Genomic DNA, 23,300 nt, shown 5'->3' with positions numbered 1-23,300 from the left:
TTCAGAAACTCCGTCCATCACCTTTTCCATAATTGATTTTATCCACACTATGTGTGGGAGGGTATACTCAGACGTGAGTCCCTAGCTCATTGCACCATCAGGATTCAAGCAAGCCGGGCCGACGAGGCTGAAATGCCAGAAACCGGTCCCCGGTAGCTTGTCTCCTTCCCAGTATAAGAATTGGCTTGGTAGTTTGGTTTGCCCTATTCCCATCATGCACTGGGACAGGAACAGACTAATTTGCATATAGCCAGGTTCTGAAGCTGGGATGGTGCAGTGAGCTAAAAAACGGTGATGGATGAAGCCCTGATCTCTTGACTGGGTAGGAGTATTCTGCATCATTCAGAAACTCCGTCCATCACCTTTTCCAAAATTGATTTTATCCACACTATGTGTGGGAGGGTATACTCAGACGTGAGTCCCTAGCTCATTGCACCATCAGGATTCAAGCAAGCCGGGCCGACGAGGCTGAAATGCCAGAAACCGGTCCCCGGTAGCTTGTCTCCTTCCCAGTATAAGAATTGGCTTGGTAGTTTGGTTTGCCCTATTCCCATCATGCACTGGGACAGGAACAGACTAATTTGCATATAGCCAGGTTCTGAAGCTGGGATGGTGCAGTGAGCTAAAAAACGGTGATGGATGAAGCCCTGATCTCTTGACTGGGTAGGAGTATTCTGCATCATTCAGAAACTCCGTCCATCACCTTTTCCAAAATTGATTTTATCCACACTATGTGTGGGAGGGTATACTCAGACGTGAGTCCCTAGCTCATTGCACCATCAGGATTCAAGCAAGCCGGGCCGACGAGGCTGAAATGCCAGAAACCGGTCCCCGGTAGCTTGTCTCCTTCCCAGTATAAGAATTGGCTTGGTAGTTTGGTTTGCCCTATTCCCATCATGCACTGGGACAGGAACAGACTAATTTGCATATAGCCAGGTTCTGAAGCTGGGATGGTGCAGTGAGCTAAAAAACGGTGATGGATGAAGCCCTGATCTCTTGACTGGGTAGGAGTATTCTGCATCATTCAGAAACTCCGTCCATCACCTTTTCCAAAATTGATTTTATCCACACTATGTGTGGGAGGGTATACTCAGACGTGAGTCCCTAGCTCATTGCACCATCAGGATTCAAGCAAGCCGGGCCGACGAGGCTGAAATGCCAGAAACCGGTCCCCGGTAGCTTGTCTCCTTCCCAGTATAAGAATTGGCTTGGTAGTTTGGTTTGCCCTATTCCCATCATGCACTGGGACAGGAACAGACTAATTTGCATATAGCCAGGTTCTGAAGCTGGGATGGTGCAGTGAGCTAAAAAACGGTGATGGATGAAGCCCTGATCTCTTGACTGGGTAGGAGTATTCTGCATCATTCAGAAACTCCGTCCATCACCTTTTCCAAAATTGATTTTATCCACACTATGTGTGGGAGGGTATACTCAGACGTGAGTCCCTAGCTCATTGCACCATCAGGATTCAAGCAAGCCGGGCCGACGAGGCTGAAATGCCAGAAACCGGTCCCCGGTAGCTTGTCTCCTTCCCAGTATAAGAATTGGCTTGGTAGTTTGGTTTGCCCTATTCCCATCATGCACTGGGACAGGAACAGACTAATTTGCATATAGCCAGGTTCTGAAGCTGGGATGGTGCAGTGAGCTAAAAAACGGTGATGGATGAAGCCCTGATCTCTTGACTGGGTAGGAGTATTCTGCATCATTCAGAAACTCCGTCCATCACCTTTTCCAAAATTGATTTTATCCACACTATGTGTGGGAGGGTATACTCAGACGTGAGTCCCTAGCTCATTGCACCATCAGGATTCAAGCAAGCCGGGCCGACGAGGCTGAAATGCCAGAAACCGGTCCCCGGTAGCTTGTCTCCTTCCCAGTATAAGAATTGGCTTGGTAGTTTGGTTTGCCCTATTCCCATCATGCACTGGGACAGGAACAGACTAATTTGCATATAGCCAGGTTCTGAAGCTGGGATGGTGCAGTGAGCTAAAAAACGGTGATGGATGAAGCCCTGATCTCTTGACTGGGTAGGAGTATTCTGCATCATTCAGAAACTCCGTCCATCACCTTTTCCAAAATTGATTTTATCCACACTATGTGTGGGAGGGTATACTCAGACGTGAGTCCCTAGCTCATTGCACCATCAGGATTCAAGCAAGCCGGGCCGACGAGGCTGAAATGCCAGAAACCGGTCCCCGGTAGCTTGTCTCCTTCCCAGTATAAGAATTGGCTTGGTAGTTTGGTTTGCCCTATTCCCATCATGCACTGGGACAGGAACAGACTAATTTGCATATAGCCAGGTTCTGAAGCTGGGATGGTGCAGTGAGCTAAAAAACGGTGATGGATGAAGCCCTGATCTCTTGACTGGGTAGGAGTATTCTGCATCATTCAGAAACTCCGTCCATCACCTTTTCCAAAATTGATTTTATCCACACTATGTGTGGGAGGGTATACTCAGACGTGAGTCCCTAGCTCATTGCACCATCAGGATTCAAGCAAGCCGGGCCGACGAGGCTGAAATGCCAGAAACCGGTCCCCGGTAGCTTGTCTCCTTCCCAGTATAAGAATTGGCTTGGTAGTTTGGTTTGCCCTATTCCCATCATGCACTGGGACAGGAACAGACTAATTTGCATATAGCCAGGTTCTGAAGCTGGGATGGTGCAGTGAGCTAAAAAACGGTGATGGATGAAGCCCTGATCTCTTGACTGGGTAGGAGTATTCTGCATCATTCAGAAACTCCGTCCATCACCTTTTCCAAAATTGATTTTATCCACACTATGTGTGGGAGGGTATACTCAGACGTGAGTCCCTAGCTCATTGCACCATCAGGATTCAAGCAAGCCGGGCCGACGAGGCTGAAATGCCAGAAACCGGTCCCCGGTAGCTTGTCTCCTTCCCAGTATAAGAATTGGCTTGGTAGTTTGGTTTGCCCTATTCCCATCATGCACTGGGACAGGAACAGACTAATTTGCATATAGCCAGGTTCTGAAGCTGGGATGGTGCAGTGAGCTAAAAAACGGTGATGGATGAAGCCCTGATCTCTTGACTGGGTAGGAGTATTCTGCATCATTCAGAAACTCCGTCCATCACCTTTTCCAAAATTGATTTTATCCACACTATGTGTGGGAGGGTATACTCAGACGTGAGTCCCTAGCTCATTGCACCATCAGGATTCAAGCAAGCCGGGCCGACGAGGCTGAAATGCCAGAAACCGGTCCCCGGTAGCTTGTCTCCTTCCCAGTATAAGAATTGGCTTGGTAGTTTGGTTTGCCCTATTCCCATCATGCACTGGGACAGGAACAGACTAATTTGCATATAGCCAGGTTCTGAAGCTGGGATGGTGCAGTGAGCTAAAAAACGGTGATGGATGAAGCCCTGATCTCTTGACTGGGTAGGAGTATTCTGCATCATTCAGAAACTCCGTCCATCACCTTTTCCAAAATTGATTTTATCCACACTATGTGTGGGAGGGTATACTCAGACGTGAGTCCCTAGCTCATTGCACCATCAGGATTCAAGCAAGCCGGGCCGACGAGGCTGAAATGCCAGAAACCGGTCCCCGGTAGCTTGTCTCCTTCCCAGTATAAGAATTGGCTTGGTAGTTTGGTTTGCCCTATTCCCATCATGCACTGGGACAGGAACAGACTAATTTGCATATAGCCAGGTTCTGAAGCTGGGATGGTGCAGTGAGCTAAAAAACGGTGATGGATGAAGCCCTGATCTCTTGACTGGGTAGGAGTATTCTGCATCATTCAGAAACTCCGTCCATCACCTTTTCCAAAATTGATTTTATCCACACTATGTGTGGGAGGGTATACTCAGACGTGAGTCCCTAGCTCATTGCACCATCAGGATTCAAGCAAGCCGGGCCGACGAGGCTGAAATGCCAGAAACCGGTCCCCGGTAGCTTGTCTCCTTCCCAGTATAAGAATTGGCTTGGTAGTTTGGTTTGCCCTATTCCCATCATGCACTGGGACAGGAACAGACTAATTTGCATATAGCCAGGTTCTGAAGCTGGGATGGTGCAGTGAGCTAAAAAACGGTGATGGATGAAGCCCTGATCTCTTGACTGGGTAGGAGTATTCTGCATCATTCAGAAACTCCGTCCATCACCTTTTCCAAAATTGATTTTATCCACACTATGTGTGGGAGGGTATACTCAGACGTGAGTCCCTAGCTCATTGCACCATCAGGATTCAAGCAAGCCGGGCCGACGAGGCTGAAATGCCAGAAACCGGTCCCCGGTAGCTTGTCTCCTTCCCAGTATAAGAATTGGCTTGGTAGTTTGGTTTGCCCTATTCCCATCATGCACTGGGACAGGAACAGACTAATTTGCATATAGCCAGGTTCTGAAGCTGGGATGGTGCAGTGAGCTAAAAAACGGTGATGGATGAAGCCCTGATCTCTTGACTGGGTAGGAGTATTCTGCATCATTCAGAAACTCCGTCCATCACCTTTTCCAAAATTGATTTTATCCACACTATGTGTGGGAGGGTATACTCAGACGTGAGTCCCTAGCTCATTGCACCATCAGGATTCAAGCAAGCCGGGCCGACGAGGCTGAAATGCCAGAAACCGGTCCCCGGTAGCTTGTCTCCTTCCCAGTATAAGAATTGGCTTGGTAGTTTGGTTTGCCCTATTCCCATCATGCACTGGGACAGGAACAGACTAATTTGCATATAGCCAGGTTCTGAAGCTGGGATGGTGCAGTGAGCTAAAAAACGGTGATGGATGAAGCCCTGATCTCTTGACTGGGTAGGAGTATTCTGCATCATTCAGAAACTCCGTCCATCACCTTTTCCAAAATTGATTTTATCCACACTATGTGTGGGAGGGTATACTCAGACGTGAGTCCCTAGCTCATTGCACCATCAGGATTCAAGCAAGCCGGGCCGACGAGGCTGAAATGCCAGAAACCGGTCCCCGGTAGCTTGTCTCCTTCCCAGTATAAGAATTGGCTTGGTAGTTTGGTTTGCCCTATTCCCATCATGCACTGGGACAGGAACAGACTAATTTGCATATAGCCAGGTTCTGAAGCTGGGATGGTGCAGTGAGCTAAAAAACGGTGATGGATGAAGCCCTGATCTCTTGACTGGGTAGGAGTATTCTGCATCATTCAGAAACTCCGTCCATCACCTTTTCCAAAATTGATTTTATCCACACTATGTGTGGGAGGGTATACTCAGACGTGAGTCCCTAGCTCATTGCACCATCAGGATTCAAGCAAGCCGGGCCGACGAGGCTGAAATGCCAGAAACCGGTCCCCGGTAGCTTGTCTCCTTCCCAGTATAAGAATTGGCTTGGTAGTTTGGTTTGCCCTATTCCCATCATGCACTGGGACAGGAACAGACTAATTTGCATATAGCCAGGTTCTGAAGCTGGGATGGTGCAGTGAGCTAAAAAACGGTGATGGATGAAGCCCTGATCTCTTGACTGGGTAGGAGTATTCTGCATCATTCAGAAACTCCGTCCATCACCTTTTCCAAAATTGATTTTATCCACACTATGTGTGGGAGGGTATACTCAGACGTGAGTCCCTAGCTCATTGCACCATCAGGATTCAAGCAAGCCGGGCCGACGAGGCTGAAATGCCAGAAACCGGTCCCCGGTAGCTTGTCTCCTTCCCAGTATAAGAATTGGCTTGGTAGTTTGGTTTGCCCTATTCCCATCATGCACTGGGACAGGAACAGACTAATTTGCATATAGCCAGGTTCTGAAGCTGGGATGGTGCAGTGAGCTAAAAAACGGTGATGGATGAAGCCCTGATCTCTTGACTGGGTAGGAGTATTCTGCATCATTCAGAAACTCCGTCCATCACCTTTTCCAAAATTGGCCAACCAATTCCAATCCTCATGCTTAGTTTCCAATGAAGGTGTGATAAGCTTGCACAGTTTTCCTGTTTGATCATGGGAAGATATATTTGGTTCTTGCCTATTGCTGACAGTATTAACATACAGGGGGCCTATTGTGTTTTTGAGCATGGATAAGGTTCTTGATGGTATACGTTGCCTGCTGGGGCTTTTAATTTGGTCACGGCCAGAGGGGGTGTCTATGTGTGATTTGTCCAAGTCACAGCAGTTGCTTTGTTCTGAGAAAATATGATTTAAATATGATTGAAAGGATAAACGGTATACTTCTGATGTAGCTGAAGTTTAAGTGATGGAAATTTGGAGGAGAGGCCAAACGTTTGATGATATTGTCCTGGTTCAGTATGCCATATGAGCCCACGAAAATGCAGTCCAGGTGCAAGATTGTTGTTAGTGCTCTGGATTCGTGGGACAAGCAGTTTTGGGTTACGGCAGGGTCCGGGTTGCTATACGGCGCTGGTACAGAAAACCGGCGTTCTTTGGGGGCATAGCCTCTCGAGTGACCAATGGTTGTGAAAGAATGGTCATTCTCCTTTAAGGGTTATAAAGGGACAATAGAAAAGGAGAACTCTGTGACTGCCTCATTTAATGGAGGAGCATGACTGGGACAAAGTTCTTAGACCAGGGACATCGGCGGAACAGCAGTAGCTGGTGTGTCAATTTCTGTATTCGCTGAACGAGGGGTGGGGTGGCGAATGCTCCGGTGCCTTCCTGAGGCTTTAATAAGGTGCCAAACAGTTGATTTACTGTTTTGTTCTTGCAGCTGAACGAATTTGCTGGTGGAGAGGGTTCGATGTGGACCTTGTTCGCTATGGGATGGAAAAAGTTTTTATTCTTACATGCCTGGTCGGCAGCTCTCTATTTTTTTTTTTTCTGTAACTTGTTTAGTTTCCTGAGGAGCTTTGGTTATTGGAGGAAAGATGTATTGGGAGCACTAAAAATTGTATTATCCTCAATTGTTTGTGGATTATGTGCGATATTGGGTGGTGCAAATGTTTCTGTGTCCACATTAGGGATTTGTATACTGTCATCATTTGATGATTCGAGGAGCAGTGGAACCAGATCCACTTCCACACTATGTACTATTTACCATGCATGGGTCCAATGTTGTTGCCTCTACTGTCGGCTTTGGAGTCTGTGTTTCTTGACTTAACCTAGCGGTTAAAGATGGCACAGGTGGGGGGCGTGGCTACGGCGGCGAGCATGGCGGACGTAGCCTAGGCGAGCACCGTCCCGCCGATCAGTAATCCGGCAATTATCCTGTATTTCCCCAACCCCAGGACGCCCTACTCTGAATATTTGGCAGTCGGAGCCGGCTGCGGTGCTCCGATCGCACTATGGTGGCTGGAGTCGGCTGCGGGACGGCTGTCCGGGCCTCAAGGTGGTGCGGCCTGCTGCCGTGGGTGAAGCCGGGGCCTCGATTTGCGAGCCACCGGGCGGAAGTGCGACGGAGCCGGCGCGGCAGGAGAGCGGAGAGCGGCCCGACACTTCCGGTGCCCGAGAGGATGCGAAGTGCTCCATGAAGCAGCGGGGGTGAGGCACTGTGCTGGGCAGCACAGATACGATATCCTACCCTCTGAGGCTGCCGAGGTGAGGTAGCGGCAGGGATCACACCGGCCCCACTCGGCGGTCGGACCAGACCGAGGGGACGCAACTGGCCTGTGGAGGCGGCTGTCTACCCTTCCCTCTCCTCCCCTGCTGGACATTTGCCGATAGCCTGGGAGCCGGGGGCTTCTGCAGGGGGAGGCGGGGAATCCCGGTTAGGGCTGACCGCCGCGCTCGGTGAGGTAACACAGACACGGTGTGCCACACTGCGGGGTCACTGTTGGGGACCCCCTGAGACTTGCTGGCTGGTTCTGCGGTGGCGGACTACGAGCGGCGCTGTTGCGTGCTGGACAGTGGGGGTGCGCCACCCCCGGGGCTTCTCAGCATTCAGAGCCCTGGCCCCGAGATGGCAATCTGTGGGGGACGGACGATGGGGCCCTTATTGTGAAGCCTGAGGGACAGTGAGATCAACGCGGCCCCGGCGCCTACCGCTGTGCATCAGCCGGCAGGGGATTTACTGGGACCCAATGCGGCGTCCCTGGCGCGAGGAGGCGAAACGGCGCAGTCTGGCACATATACTGGCCTGGAGGTGGACGTCCGCACCATTGTCCATACCCCCGCGACGCCCAGGACTTGGGGCCTGCACCTGTCGGTTACCATGACGAGGGGCGGCAATAGTGGGCACAACTCGAAGCAAGGTACAATAGACAAGTTCACTGGGCTGGCTGAGAGCGCAGGTGCAGCGGGGGGCCCCCCGGCGTCTGGCCCTGATAATGCAGCCCTCATGGCGGCGATAACTCAGTCCAGAGATATGCTGGACGCGAAAATCGGAGCAGTTGGAGCCGACGTCACATTGCTGCAACAAGACTTGCGTAACGCGGTGGCCCGCATTACCGAAGCAGAGACGAGGATCACGGGGGTGGAGGACGATGTGGTGACCCTGAAGAAGAAGGTGGCCAATATGGAGGGGATCCAGAAGGGCCTGGCCCTACGGGTTGAGGACTCTGAAGGGCGCGCTCGAAGAAACAACCTACGCTTTGTGGGATTCCCGGAAGGCTGCGAAAAGGGCAACATGGAGGCCTTCCTGACCAACTGGCTAGAGGGGTGGCTCCCTCCGGACTCTGTCGCGCTGCTTTATCATAGAACGCGCGCATCGGGCACTGATCCAAAAGCCGCCGCCGGGGGCCCGTCCCAGACCAGTGAAAGCCAGGCTGCTTAACTACCACGATCGCGACACGATCCTGCGGCAGGCACGCACGAAGGAGCCTCTGCTGTTCGAAAGCCACAAAATTCTGATCTTTCAGGACTACACCGGGCAGGTACAGCAACAACGTCAATCCTTCACCGAGGCCAAGGTGCGACTGCGGGGCTTAAATATCCAATATGCTTTGCTCTACCCAGCCCGCCTGCGGGTGATTTTCCAGTCCAAAACCCAATTCTTCAATACTCCGGAAGAAGTTTTTGCCTGGACGGATGAGACGGACTGGGTCAGGGTACATACTCCCCCAGGTCGAGATTCGGATGCATCCTCCACGACGGGGCCCCCTCGGACCCCCCGGCGGTCACGTAGCAGAACCAATTGGAGGTCCCGCACTAAGAAGAATCCTCCCCCGGAGCAACACGCTGCAGAGGTCGTTGAGGCTACAGACTCCCAACATCCAGAATCGTAACCCACAAGGGGTGTGGCAGACTTCGGATATATACTCCTCCTGACTGTGGACAACTTTGGCGGCCTGCTGCTCGAGACTTCAGCTGAACAAGTAACTTTGTGGTTTAGGGGTGTGGGTTGGGAAACGACTTAAGGAGGGCGGACTTAGCCCCTCAGTTCGGGAGGGGTGTTAGAATGGGGTTAGTTGAGAGTGCTTGGGTAGTTTTTGGGGATCCATTGGGATAGAGGGTCTCGGACCTCCCGTTGGGGGCCGGGGACGTTCTATACCGCGACAGGTACTTCAATGTTGCTGAGGTATGGGGTGGGGGGAGGAGGGGGTGTTTGGGGAGCTGTAGGGAGTGGGAGAGGAGAAGGGGAGGTGGGTGCAGCTGGGTGGGACGGGGGGAGGGATGGGGGGGTAGTTCATCTAGACACAGTGGTAGTGCGAGTCCAACTGCAAAAATGTGTGTGTGTGTGGTTCCAAAAACCCATGACCTGGTTTTTCCCTCCCATGGATAATGGCTGACGTCCAGGAAGCGGGCCTATCACAGGCGTTACTGAGAGTGGTGAGCTGGAAAGTCCGGGGGGGTACTGGATAAAATAAAACAAGGGGCAGTGCTGAAACTGGGGAAACGTTAACGAGCTGATGTCCTCCTCCTGCAGGAGACTCACCTCCAGGGCACTAAAACTCTTAGCTTACAACGGTATGGCTATCAGCAGGTGTTTCATGCCGGTTTTGTGAGAGGGTCCCGGGGAGTAGCAGTCCTAGTGCATCGGAGGCTCTCCTACATCCATGAGACGCAGTGGGTAGACGACCATGGCCGTTTTGTCTTTATTAAAAGGTACGGTTGGGGATGAGCCGATGGTCTTTGGTAGTGTGTATGCCCCACCCCCCATTGCAGCCAGCTCTCATTGAAAGGCTGTTCGAGGTGTGGACTGATATCCCGAATGTTTTGGCGATTGTGGGGGGCAACTGGAATTATGTGATGGATGGACGACTGGACCACTATAGGCCCGGGGGGGAGCCCTCAGTAGACACCCCTACGAAACTGAGCGGCTTGGTACAGGGAATGGGATGGATCGATTCATGGCGATACCAACATACTCTTGGCCGCGAATACTCGTATGTTTCTGCTGTGCACTGGTCCTTCTCCAGACTGGACTACCTATTCATTCCATCCCCCTGGGTGGGGAGAGTGGCCTCTACGTCTATACTCCCACGTGGTGTATCCGATCACTCTCCGGTGACGCTGGACCTGTACTTAGATAGGAGGAGACTGCCCTTCAGGTGGCGCCTGTCCACGAGGCACCTACAACAAGAGAGTTACCGGTCTCATATTCGGGAGGCCATATCTCACTACTGGGAAGACAATGATAGACCCGATACAGATGCGGTTACCCAGTGGGAGGCCTTGAAACCCGTGATCCGGGGAGTAAACATTGCCTGGTGTGCAGAAGCTCGTAGGACTCGCACGAAGGACATAGAGGAGGCGGACGGGGCGGGTCCGGGACTTGGAAGGGGAGAGTAGCGTTGGCGACTCGGCTGAGGCTGTCGGACAACTGTTGTTGGCGCAACAATCGTATACCTCACTGTTACTGAACGAAGTTCGCCAGTTGTGGTTGGCCACGCAGAGTAGGATCTATCAATGGGGGGTCAAATCCAGAACCATGCTCCACAGACTGTCAAAATACTTTCCAGGCGCAGTCCCTGCCGGGACTTCGAGACGGACTGGGGAACCCTGTGACGGCTCCGGGGGATCTCGCAGCCAGCTTCGCGCAGTATTATGCGGCGCTGTATGCCCCCCAAGAAGCTCTCCCTGCGGAGGATGTAGAAAAATTCCTGTCGGACCTTCCGTCACGCGCGCTTTCGGACGAGGGTCGTGACCGGCTGGAGCTCCCTTTATCGTCAGAAGAGCTGCATACGGCGCTTGGGGAACTGAACACGGGTAAGGCCCCTGGTCCTAACGGGTTCCCCTGCAAATTCATGAAGAACTTTCATCTCCAATTGGGGGTGCAATATGGAAGAGCGCTGGAGGCAGCCAGGGAGCGGGGTCGCCTTCCGGCGGACTGGCGGCATGCAGAAATTGTGGTCTTCTGTAAGCCCGCGAGGCCCCCCGAACACCACTCTTCATATAGGCCGATATCGCTTCTGAACTTTGAGGCGAAACTTTTGGCGAAGGCCCTGGCCAATCGTCTCCTCCCCTACATCACAGATTTAGTCCACCCTGACCAGGCTGGGTTTATGCCCCATAGGGCGACGTGACACAATATTCGTCGCGCACAGGTGGTGGTTGAGGCGGCCCGGGCTGCCGGGATCCCGACGGCACTCCTATTGGCGGACATTGATAGAGCGTTTGACTCCCTAAGCTGGGTCTATCTCCGTGCACTTTTGTCCCATCTAAACCTTGGGCCTCACTTCCTCTCCTACGTACAGTTGTTGTACACGGACCTGACGGCGTCCGTGAGAGTGGCGGGAGTGGTGTCGGACCCTTTCACTATTGCCCGGGGCACCAGACAGGGATGCCCCCTCTCGCCCTATCTCTTTGCATTGGCTATGGAGCCACTAGCGGCGTGGGTGCGGATGGATGCTCAGATGCGGGGACTCGAGTGGGAGATGGGCTCGTCTGACCGTATTGCTCTTTACGCCGACGATGTCCTCTTCTTCCTTACGGATGTCAATAGGTCCGGACCTAGAGTCCTTGAGATAATGCGTGTCTTCGGAGAGGTGTCAGGCCTACACTTGAACGTACGGAAGTCCCCCCTGGGGGGAGGGGAGCCAAAGGGTCCTTGGGCATCGGTGCTACAGGAGGCAATCGGTGGTATTAAATACCTGGGGGTATTTCTGACGGACGTACCGGGAGTAGCTTGGGCGCGCAACGTGGTGCCGGTCTGGGATCGGGTGCGAACTGATATGAAGACATGATCCAGAATGCCCCTAAACATCTATGGTCGCTCTGCGATATTTAAGATGGTGGCCCTCCCGCGCCTCTTGTACCAGCTGCAGAACCACCCATATCCCATTGCGCCGCAGTGGTTTCGCCACGTGAACTCGGCGTTAAGTCAGTTTCTCTGGGCCGGAGGCGTGGCGAGAGTGGCTCTTCGTACTTGCTTTCTATCCACGTACTGTGGGGGTTTAGCTACCTCCGACATCCTATCCTACTACCAAGCGTCTCATTTGCTGGTGCTGAATGAATGGTGGTATGGGGACAGAGGGGACCCGGCCTACGCCCTTGAGCGGTACCTGATGGATCCAGATACGCTACATACCATCCTGTACTCGGCGGCCATCAGGAAGAGGCTTCCCGTGGTTACCCAGGTGATCTTCCGAGTATGGCGTGGGGCTCTGCGCCGCATGGGGTGGTGGAATAAATTAACAAGAGAGACTCCGTTGTGGCAGAACGGACAGCTGCCGGTTCTGGCGTCCTTACAGGGGTTTCGGGGCTGGGATGCCATTGGCATTTCAGCGCTGGGGAACGAGGCACAACTCAAGTCGTTTCAAGCACTGCGTGAAGAATACGATATGCCTAAGACCCAATTTTTTTAATACTTACAGCTGCAACAAGCCCTGTCCCCCTACCTGGTAGGTCTAGAATCACTGCCCGAATTTAGTCCCCTAGAGGCTAAGGTGTTTATGGGGGAATTGGAGGAAAAAAAGATCTCTAACATCTATCAGACCTTGGTGACGCATTGCTCCTCCCTGCTAGACAAATTGCGTTCGGTCTGGGAGGGAGACATTGGAACTTTCGAGGAGGACTGGAGGGAGGCCCTGGAGGCCCCGAGAGGAGCGGCGGTAGCTATACGGCTACGATTCATACAATTCAAATACCTGCATAGGGCCTATTTTACCAGAGACCGACTGTGCAGAGCTGGTTTGATTGTCTTCCCTGTATGCTTGAGGTGCGAGCGGGAGGTGGATACGTTTATTCACACGGTATGGTCGTGCGAGAAGCTGTCGAGGTTCTGGCTGGGTGTCTGGGATTGCCTATCTGAAGTGTTGGGCTGGGACCTTCCCCGCTCACCGCAGCTGGGCCTTCTGCACATCATGGAACAGGTTGGAGGGAATATATATATAAACGGCATCTACTAGTCCTGGGCCTTACAGTGGCCAAACGTGATATAGCCCGGGCCTGGAAGGACCCCAGGGCCCCCTTGCTGGAGGTGTGGAGGAGGGGGCTGGACTTTTGCATGGGACTGGAGCGTCCAGTGTTTGAGGCCAGGGGCTGCCCCCGGAAACATTATAAGATTTGGAAGCATTGGGCGGAATATAGAGGACTATGGCTGGAACCGCCTGCTTCACAGGACGCTGGTGCAGAACAATTGCTAGTTGAACATGGGTGAAAAGGAGTACACACTATTAGCTATTCGAGAATCTTTGCTGTTGGACTATGTAGACACTGTGTTGGGACTGGGGTGGGAACCGGGTAGGGGGGTAAGGGGTGGGAATGTTGGGAGGGCAATTGCAATACCGAATGTTGACGGAACTAACTGTATGTGATGTTTCATTATTTGCTCACTGGTCCTTCGACGTTCTGAGGGACAGTGTCCCATGTGTAATTTGTCAACATTGCAATAAAGTTTGTTCTGAAAAAAAAAAAGATGGCACAGTTGGACTGTTGTGTGTGGAGGGCTGAACTTTTCTGATTAATTTGACTTCCTGCAGTAAGTTGACGACTATCAACAGTAAGGCGAAAAGCTTTTCTAGCAAGGTTGCACAGACACATTCTTGTGGTCTGGGCGTAATAAGAGTTGATAGTTTCGGGTCAGTAGTATTAGGAGCAGTTGATACCAGGCTGCTGACAGTGGCATTGAGGAATTCGAAGCAAGAGTCAATAGATTAAGTGTACGGAGCTAGTGCCTCTAGCAGGAAAATTAGAATATCAAACTTGTTAGATTGGTGTTGCAGCGCCTTGGCGGTCATGTTGGGAGTGTTAAGGAGTTATTGTCAGGTCCTTTTAATCGATAGGCGAGTTTAAACTGCAGTTTGGGGATGGCAGCCCGATATAGAGGTCTTCAATGAAGGTTGATTCATGCAAAGGGAAGGGAATAACAAAAGGCTGTTGTAAAGGAATACGGGAACTCGGTTACCTGCTAGTGTTCGATGTCTGCAGGCATCTAAGGGCTTTTGGAACGATCCCTCAGTGATAACTGAGAGCCCCCTTCAGGTTGCAAAAGTTATAATTGGGATAACTGGAAGATGTCGGAGACATCCTATTGTGTGCTGTGCATGGTTTCATCCAAGTCTTTGGGCGAGATTCTGGCTGAAGGAGACTGCAGATTGAGATGCTCTGCTGAAGAAGCTTTTCGAGTGCTTGTTGTTTGAATTGAGGGATTCGATGGGATTCAAGGCTAAGTTCATATTCATAAAACTGATTAGATTTGTAGCGAGTGGAGTTTTGTAAGTAAAGGAGTTTTGCAAGCAATTTTGTAAGGAGAGTCGGTCAGTTGAAGTGTCAGCTTGTGTTAGTAGGCCGGAGCAGGCATCTTTGTTCAGAATGTCAGACTGAGGAATCATGGAAGGTTGTAGTGCTGGGAGCACCTCTCTGACTTCCTCCGGAGATGGATACAGAATGACACTCTCGTCTTTCATAAATGCCATTTTTGACAGTTTTTTGATGTGATCCTTGGGCCTTACGGTAAGTAAACAGATTGGCCGAGCTGTGGTGGGTGATACTGGTGGATTGACCTTTAAATCTGTGGGTAAAGGCATGTGGTTATTTTGGTCAAGTTTAGATAATTGGGGTGCTGACTCTGAAGCACTGAAATATCTTACTTTCCATTTTTAGATCACTGGTGCCATCTTATGGTTTTCGGTTACAACAGCAGTCAACTAAATGTTATTTTTTTATGAGATGTATAACGTAATTTATTTTAATATTTTTTAAACTAATCAGAAAAATCTATTTTATCAAATTTGCAAAACGTACTGCCTCGAGGCAAGTGCAATTCAACTTCCGAATAGAGAGATTTTAGTGAGCAGTATTAGTGAATTAAAAAAAAAAAGTACTAGAAGTAGTATCAATGGTAAAGTATACTTGGACCGCACCTATACTTCTTCCCACTTGACTGATCTTCACAAAGCACCAAAACGTCTTAAAGCAATAAAAACACATTTCATAGAAACAGTGGTGCATATGAGCTGAAATAGAAAAAAATATTGCTTTGGAAGCTCCCAGTACTCTTAACTAAATTCAGTAATACATATCCCGCTGTAAAATGTATGCATCCCATAAAAACACACGTTCCTAAAATTGAAACACTTACATTCTATCAATCACGTGACAGTACAAGGAGTATCTCGCTAGTCAAACAACGAGAGGTACAATTAGCTACAGTTGTCGGCTACTCCCATTTAATTAGCAGACATAAAGACACCATCTTCCTAATCCTATAAATCATAATAAGCAATGGATGTAAAAGACTGTCAACAACTAATACATGCTGGTTCAAAGGAATCTTATTTTGCGGCTTTGGAGTCCTCAGTCATTGGTAAATGACTATCTGGTTTCATACACACTTGCCTGTGCTAAACTTAGCACCCAAAAATTCAATTCGACATTTTTTAAGGATTGCACACCCAGAGGAAAAAACATCACATGCTGTTCATTTTATTTTTAGACTCCCAAGTATACTTTCGCTGCTACATTCAGCAAAATGCAAAGATACACACTAGGACAACATTGATTAAAAAAAATACACTGTAATCACTGCTAAAATTCATTAAATAAATAGCGAACACGTACTAAGAATTTTGGAAAGTGTACATGCCTGAATGCTTCCCGTCACACTGGAGGCAAGCAGCTTCTCGAGTAACTACCATGAGACCTGTCAGCTAAGATTATTTCTGAACCACGCCATTAGCAGATCAGTAAAAACATGGCTCTCAGCAAAAAATAAGCTGGAGTGCATTTCAAAAACCCATTCGAATTCTGTGAGCAGATGTGGCTTACTCCTTTCCAAAAGCAAGACACACCTAATCGTGGAAGGAAGAATATTGGTGGAGGGTCAAGCAATCCGTCCATAAGCATAGAGGTAGCGAACAGAAAAAACAGTGCATGAAATCATTATCCAAAATACATATTGACCCGCACCAATCTTGTGCCGATAGAGCAGTCTTCTCCAACGAGTAGCTCATAAGCTACTGGTAGGTCTACAGCTACCAGTCAGTAGCACTCCTGTGTGCATCCCAGCCTTCTAAATTGTAACAGTTTGTGTGGTTAAATTAATATATGTATGACAAAATTGTTTATTCCAAGATGAAAATGTGTGAATTTCAGGAACTCGTATGTGTTGTGACCACAACATGAGATAGGGGTTTGGTTTAAACAGCAAGCTTTATTCATATCAGCAACAAGACATCAGCGCGCCCGCCGCCACCAGTCAGCCGGAGAGAACTGACAGCTGGCATGCAGCGCTCGACTTCGAACGTTCCGCATTCCAACATTCCACGGTGGCGCACGGAGTGGAATGACGTCACAACAGTATGCTGGTTTGGAGAAAAGTTGTTGAATTTCCAAAATATATTTGAAAGTGATTTTTGAGTGATGCATCATGTGCAGAGACTTATTACCAGCAGTGGTGGCTGGCATGGATTGCGGAGGAGGGGGGCTGTTAATGTAAAAGATAAAAAAACTTTCCTTATCTCCGTGACTCGGGCCGGTACAGGAAGCACCCAGGCGCCCCTAACTGGTCACAACACTGCAATGCAGCGTTGTGATTGGTCCGAGCACTGTGGTTTGGCGCTCAGATGGGGACAGGGAACCTCCACCCAGGCCGTAATGCAGCCTGCGTGGAGAACATGCAAAATGCGCATGACTGTTTGGCCAGCCCGAATGGGCCGGCTGAACATTCATAAGCACTTGAAGTGGCCAAAACACTCCTCCCCTTTCCTGCTCTGAGAGCAGAGCAGCCCCACCCCGACTTGGCCGCAAACCAGCACGAACAAATTGAATGATAACTGTGTTATTGTTCTATTTTAGTTACACCACTCAAAAGCAGTGGGGCGACGATCCTCCTTAGCAGAGGAGTCGCCACTGATTACCAAGGATGTGGGAATTATGCAATTGTGTGACTGTGGAAATTTTCACCTAATTATAGATGTGCCACATAATCCATCATCTGGTGCACAATCTGCTGCTTTGAACAAAAAAGAAATATTTGTTTCTAGAACAATTAGTTCAAAAGTTACTAAAAACACAGCAACACGTGTTGCAGCACAGTGGAAGGCCCTTGGTAAAGGTTGGTATGTCACCTTGTTGTTGCTTATTGCTATATGTGGGTGCTAAATGTTACCATGTTTAAAAATGACAAAATAATAAAGTAACACTATAACAACATGTGCTGCATTATGCTGCATAATTTTCCTATTTATGCTGCATAATTTACTCAAACCTGATTAATAATTTGACCCTCCCCTGTCACATAATTCCAGTTGCCCTGCTTATAACTCATTTGCGATTACTTTTGTGCCAGGGGCACTGCAGCTGTGCCCGACACCCATTACCTACCTATAGGCATTTCAAATTGACAAAGCCTTTTTCAACATTACTGCTGGCTACCCTCCTGATGCAATCAGGTGATCACTGTCGGTAATCTTGGACATGGTGGTCACAAATGTAATCTCATCTGATACAGTCTCTATTACAACACTAATAAATAGCTTGTAACGATTTTCATTTAACATATGTAGCTCTTATTACACAAAAGGTTATAAACCCATGCGAGAGAGTATGAAAGTTCTTTTGAGAAGGACAACCCATAAGAAGTTAACCTGAATAACCGAGCACCACCTCCAATCCCCCTAAAGATGTGGCAGTCCTATAGAAAAAAGCCAGCACAATACAATAGAAGCTGATACGTCTTCATGCTATTTCTGCAGACAAGCAGCAGATCAGCGGGGAAGCAGGGGAAAAGCAGCGGAACTTTCCCAAGAGGTAAAAGCAGCCTTGCTGAAAAGCAGTGGTACGATCTGAAAAAAGTTAAACAATCCTGCTGAGGAGTTACTACTTTGCCCCACTAGAGGGGCAGCAGTGCTGTAGAGAAGATCCAGTACTGTTCAAGTAGACATGCAGTGGTATTACTGAGAACCAGTAGAACATGGGTATTCACAAACTTTCTCTCGGGGGCAAAATTTACAGTTTGGTTTGTGTCCGAGGGCCGCACCGGCGGGGCGGGGTCAGTGGGGGAGGGGGCGGGGCTAGAGCAATAAAAAAAACTGACCATGAGTTTGATCACAGGTTACTGCAGCGGACGCCTTCGTCCACTGAGCCACCAGAACCGGCATACACACATCTCTCTCTCTTTTTCTCTCTTGGTCTCTCTCTCTCTCTTTTTCTCTCTTGGTCTCTATCTCTCTTGGTCTCTCTCTCTCTTGGTCTTGGTCTCTCTCTTGGTCTCTCTCTCTCTCTCTCTCTCTCTCTCTCTCGGTCTCTCTCTCTCTTTCTCTCTTGGTCTCTCTCTCTCTTTCTCTCCCTCTCCCTCTCCCTCTCCCTCTCCCTCTCTCCCACTCCTTATCACTCCCTCTGTCTCACTCAGTCTCACTCCCTCTCTACCTCTCTCTCTCTCTCTCTCGCCCTTTCCCTCCCTCTCACTCCCTCTCTTTCTCCCTCCCGTTCCCTCCCACTCCATCTCCCTCCCTTTCCCTCCCACTCCATCTCACTCCCTTTCCCTCCCTCTCACTCTCTCTCCGTCTCCCTCCCTCTCCGTCTCACTCCCTTTCCCTCCCTCTCACTCCCTTTCCCTCCCTTTCTCTCCCTCCCTTTCCCTCCCCCTCCGTCTCCCTCCCTTTCCCTCCCACTCCCTCTCCCGATCTCCCTCCCTTTTCCTCCCTCTCACTTTCCCTCCCTTTTCCACCCTCTCCCTCCCTCCCTCTCCGTCCCCCTCCCTCTCATCTCACCCTGCCTGTGTGTCAGCCGGGTCACACACACACTCACAGCCGTAAACAGGGTTGTGAATAGATAACACCTACAAAAACATAATATCTTTTAAAACGAATGTAGCGCATCATTACCGGAAGCCATAGGGTCAAATATAGAACTAATAGTCGGCGCTGAATCAATAGTACATAACATACACTACTTTACCCAAATAAACGCTGGGCAATCCCTCTAAGTAAAACCTGGCCTGTGCTATAAATGTGTTGCTGAATATGAAAGAGTATTCGAATTCTTACAGGTATCCAGGATAGGGAAAGTGCTAAATTACCTTGTTTGGGTTTAAAACCGATTACATGTAAGAAGGTTACTCAAAGCTGCAGTAGCATTTGTTAGCGCTGATTATTTTTGGACAAAAATGTAAATCGTAATTTTCTCTCTGGTGGTCTTGCATTCCGTGGTAAACACTGAATGTGGGGCAATAGACTGAGCGAGCGAGAAGTGCCGATTAAGTAGGTAGTTTTCCAGCCAAAGAAAGCGCTTTTCTTTTGAAGTGTGCCTGTGTTTATAAGAAAAATGGAGAACAGCACTCCCATGTGGGAATTCGCCTGCCAACTTCGAGACAGTTATCAGGGCTACAGTGCCTAAGGTAGCTGCTCAGATATTCATACTCGCTAACGAGTGCTTGGCAGCTTTCCGAGAAGAAATACAGTATGCGGAAAAATGAAGCACTGGCTTTCGATTAATAAAAAAAAGCGTCTTAAAATACTGACTGTCTATTACTTTGTAAATAGTTAGCTGGTGCGTGGTTGGGAACTGTTTTTGCTAATGTCACCTGAGGATTGAATAATTACCAAATACAAATGGGGTATGCGTGACTCATAAGACCACGGTAACTTTGTAAGCACGAGGCAAAAATACTCAAGCTATTAGTGGCTAATTTGTAAAAACAAACAAAACAACTTCAGTGGCTCAAAGTTTTTCTTGGGGTTCGGCCATTGGCAGTGCCGACAGCCGAAGATGCTGAAAAGAAGTCTGTGTAGTTTTGATCCAAGGTTACGTCTTTTTATTCCACCACCCAACATTCCCAGTCTCTTTATCTCACTCACTCCCTCTCCATCTCCATCTCCCTCCCCCTCCCTTTTCCTCCCTCTCACTCCCTCTCCCTCCCTTTTCCTCCCTCTCACTCTCCCTCCCTCTCATCTCACCCTGCCTGTGTGTCAGCCGGGGCACACACTCACAGCCGCACCCGAGCACTTAACAGGTCTAAAAGACCATTTTCATGTTAATGAGGCCTTGATGTAGATAACCTCTTCTTAGGCGCCTGCAGCTTTACTCTGGCTATCGCTAGGATCGCCCAGCCCCCACAGAGCAGCATAGTCTCTCGCGCTGCTGCAGACACTCTTAAAAAAAAAAGTAAAAACACGGTTATGATGTCTAAAGGTCCGTGCAGTAGAACAAAGTCAACAGATATGCTGCAATGGTATAACACTCTCCGAGTACCACTGTAGGTGCCCTGCTTATAACTAGTGATATATTACTACTGCAGGTTAGTAGCCGTGGGTATCTATCCTGAAGAGTTCGTAATAATAGACAGCGGCAGACCTAATGAGAAAAATCGGACTGACCTGTTAAAGATGAGCAGAGGTGGGGGTGATGCCAATGTTGCATATAAGGCATGCTTTTCCTTTTACCTTGAATTAAATGTATGTCGATAACTTTCATACTGTTAATAAAATGCCTGTGTCAGAATTGTGGCACTGCTGCAGATGAATAGTGTCAGCAAGGGCAACAATCCATGCCTAATTTCAACTGGTGATTGTCGGTACTGCGCACTAGCGCCTATTTGTCAGCACCAGTACTTATACTTATGGCAGTCTGCCACATGATGGCGCTGCTTGCAGCTTGTCTAAGTGACAGATGAGCACAAGAACATTTCTTTATTAATTGAATATATATTTTTTTAAATTGCAATACCTGCCGCCCGAGCCATTCGTATGGCTTTGGGCGACTGGAATAGTCTTAATTGTCACACTTGTAGGAGTGTGATGGTTAGTAGTTGTCACTGGCCATGCTGGCATGGACAATGCAGGGGTGATGCAAGCTGCAGTGGCTCTGGAACTTAATGTTTTACAAATTAAGCACATGGAAAACAGCTGGAACACGCCACTGGAATGCTGTGAATGATTTTATAGTAAGCACAGCAAAGTAAAGGTGCTTGTGAGTATTTAGCGGTCTTTAAAGGGGATAGAATGGGGATAATATACTAACATTTAAGCATACTGCAAGGGCATTGGTTTCTGTTCTGTGATAAGTTCTCAATAGAGACCATTCACCTTCAAAAAATACTCTGATGTGAGATCCAGCACCACTTGGAGGAGGCCCGTGTGCGTAGGGTACTAGCAGCTTTGTCTTAACAAGCCAAAGTCACACAACCTACGTAAATCAGCTATCCCCATTTCACGAGGGGTTGAAACTAATGGCTCTTGGCTTTATGAGTTTGTGCTGTGAATAAGTGGCAGCTAAGCACTCGGAAAACTGAAGTTCAGAGTCAAAAAGTAGATCCGAAAGTAAAGAAATATGTCGCAGCAAAAAAAACTCTTGTGACGGTCAAGGGTGGATTACAAAGAATGACTTACACATGAGAAAGTACAGTACAGGTACGGCACTAAACTTGAGGTCTCTGCCCTGTTTCCCGTTGACTCGCCTTTTTTCTCACTCTAAATGTGGACAGGAGCAAAGTTGCTCTTTGTTATTGCCCGAGTGTGATAAATACACTTCCTGTTGTGAACACCTGCCAGTGTCTGTGTGCGATACAGCGCCTCTGCGGCGTAAGTAGGGTTCCGATGTGTTACGCCAGAGTGCTCCCCAGACCTGCCACCCCAATCCATGCTCTCAAAGTACGTGGCACTGAGCCCTCGCTCCCCTGCCCTCTGACGCCTCCAGCACGCACCTGCTCTCGGTGTCCGCGGGAACGCCTCGCCTCCCCGGCCGAAGGCTCGTAGACAGCAAGTACAAATAGAAAGTTGCCGTGCCGAAGATCACCAAGAAGCCGGACAAGGAGCGCATACTGCCGCGGCGTGTCCCCAAGTGACAGGCCCTACTTTCATCGACTTAACCCGCAAGCCGGAGTAACGGGTTCAGGGACTGAGAAGCTCAGTGACAGAGAATACACACATCGTACCACTGTCTACATTTACAGAGCGAGCCGCGGGTAATAATAGAACTGCATGCGTCTTTTGAAGAGGTAGAGATAGGACTGCAGGGGTAGGGGGGAGGAAACACACAGACAACTTGTATGCTTTCTTGGCGTGGACTGCGATCTCAGAGATGCCGCTAGGTGCAATCAACCGGGGTTTTAGTAACAGTCAAGAAAGACTACATCTTCCTAAACATTTCTGTTATATCATGGGGTAATTTCATATAACAACGAGCCTATGTCACTAAACATTTATATTTTCTCTGTTATATACCCCCATACGAAAGTTAACTGAGAAAGCCCCATTTTTTATACATTTAAAGTGCAAACAGCGTTTGTTCTGCAATTAATTTTTTTAATTCGTTGTAAGAATGAATTGCCACTCCAATATGGCCACCAGAGGCACCAGCTTTAAGGAAGCTGGCGTTCGCACGTCAAAGTCAATGCCACTGTTAACTCACCTCGATACGGCTCATGTCTCTGGAACGCGATCTATTTGGAGGTGCTGGAAATGGAAATCCTTTTACTTTGGCCGCCCGCAAATTCCAAGGGTAAGTTGGCGGTTGAAAAGGGCCGCCCGGAGTCGTGGGGGATGGCGTCAGGAGATACAAAGTACATGGATTTTCCTTGTAAAAACTCTACCCTTCTCCCCCAATGAACTTCAATACAAATATGTGGTAGTAAATAGTTCTGGCTTACGTAATTGGTATCAACTAGACTTTCTATTGAGATATATGCCAACATTTTGGATGAAAAAAGGAGAAAGTAAAAAAAAATCGGGATTCTGCCGCCTGAATCGGGTCTGTTGGTATGTAAAGCTTAGGGGCACAGTACACCTGCATCAGAGAGAGTTGAATGTGGATCCATTGAGCTTGCGGGTATATGATCACTCATAATTAAACAGTAATTAAAAAATGTATTTTACTTTTGTTCCACAGAACAAAATATTAATTACCGAAAATATATAATACATTCAATTGGTAATAAAAAATCTGTAACAAACTTTTACCATATAAGGAAAATATAGTTGGGAGTGTTGACTGCATGCGAGAGAGGTTTTCATGAATGCACACCTGAAATTTTTGCAATTTGATTACTTGCACCGCACATATTTATCACATGCTAGACAGCATAAGATGTTTCCTGTAATTTCTGACATAAGTCCAAGATTT

At 48.8% G+C, this 23,300-nt stretch overlaps 2 protein-coding genes across 2 annotated transcripts in view; one reads left to right on the top strand and one right to left on the bottom strand.

Annotated features, from left to right (window-relative positions):
- TMEM41A (transmembrane protein 41A) overlaps nucleotides 1-22,261 on the bottom strand; it is a 170,774-nt gene extending 148,513 nt beyond the window's left edge. Inside the window, exon 1 of the mRNA XM_086955433.1 lies at nucleotides 21,883-22,261. Within this exon, the coding sequence (XP_086811559.1) occupies nucleotides 21,883-21,998 (116 nt within the window). The 5' untranslated portion in view covers nucleotides 21,999-22,261. The remainder of the gene's footprint in view (nucleotides 1-21,882) is intronic.
- A 306-nt stretch (nucleotides 22,262-22,567) lies between these two features.
- Nucleotides 22,568-23,300, top strand: part of LOC147730672 (peroxisomal bifunctional enzyme-like) — a 513,256-nt gene continuing 512,523 nt past the window's right edge. The window contains exon 1 of the mRNA XM_086954100.1: nucleotides 22,568-22,679. Coding sequence (XP_086810226.1) covers nucleotides 22,603-22,679 — 77 coding nt within the window. The 5' untranslated portion in view covers nucleotides 22,568-22,602. The remainder of the gene's footprint in view (nucleotides 22,680-23,300) is intronic.

Source organism: Lissotriton vulgaris, chromosome 2_1 (assembly GCF_964263255.1).
Source record: "Lissotriton vulgaris chromosome 2_1, aLisVul1.2, whole genome shotgun sequence".
In the NCBI taxonomy this organism is placed as follows: Eukaryota; Metazoa; Chordata; class Amphibia; order Caudata; family Salamandridae; genus Lissotriton; species Lissotriton vulgaris.
Note: the sequence above shows the minus strand (reverse complement) of the source record. Positions and strands in the feature narration are given on the sequence as shown.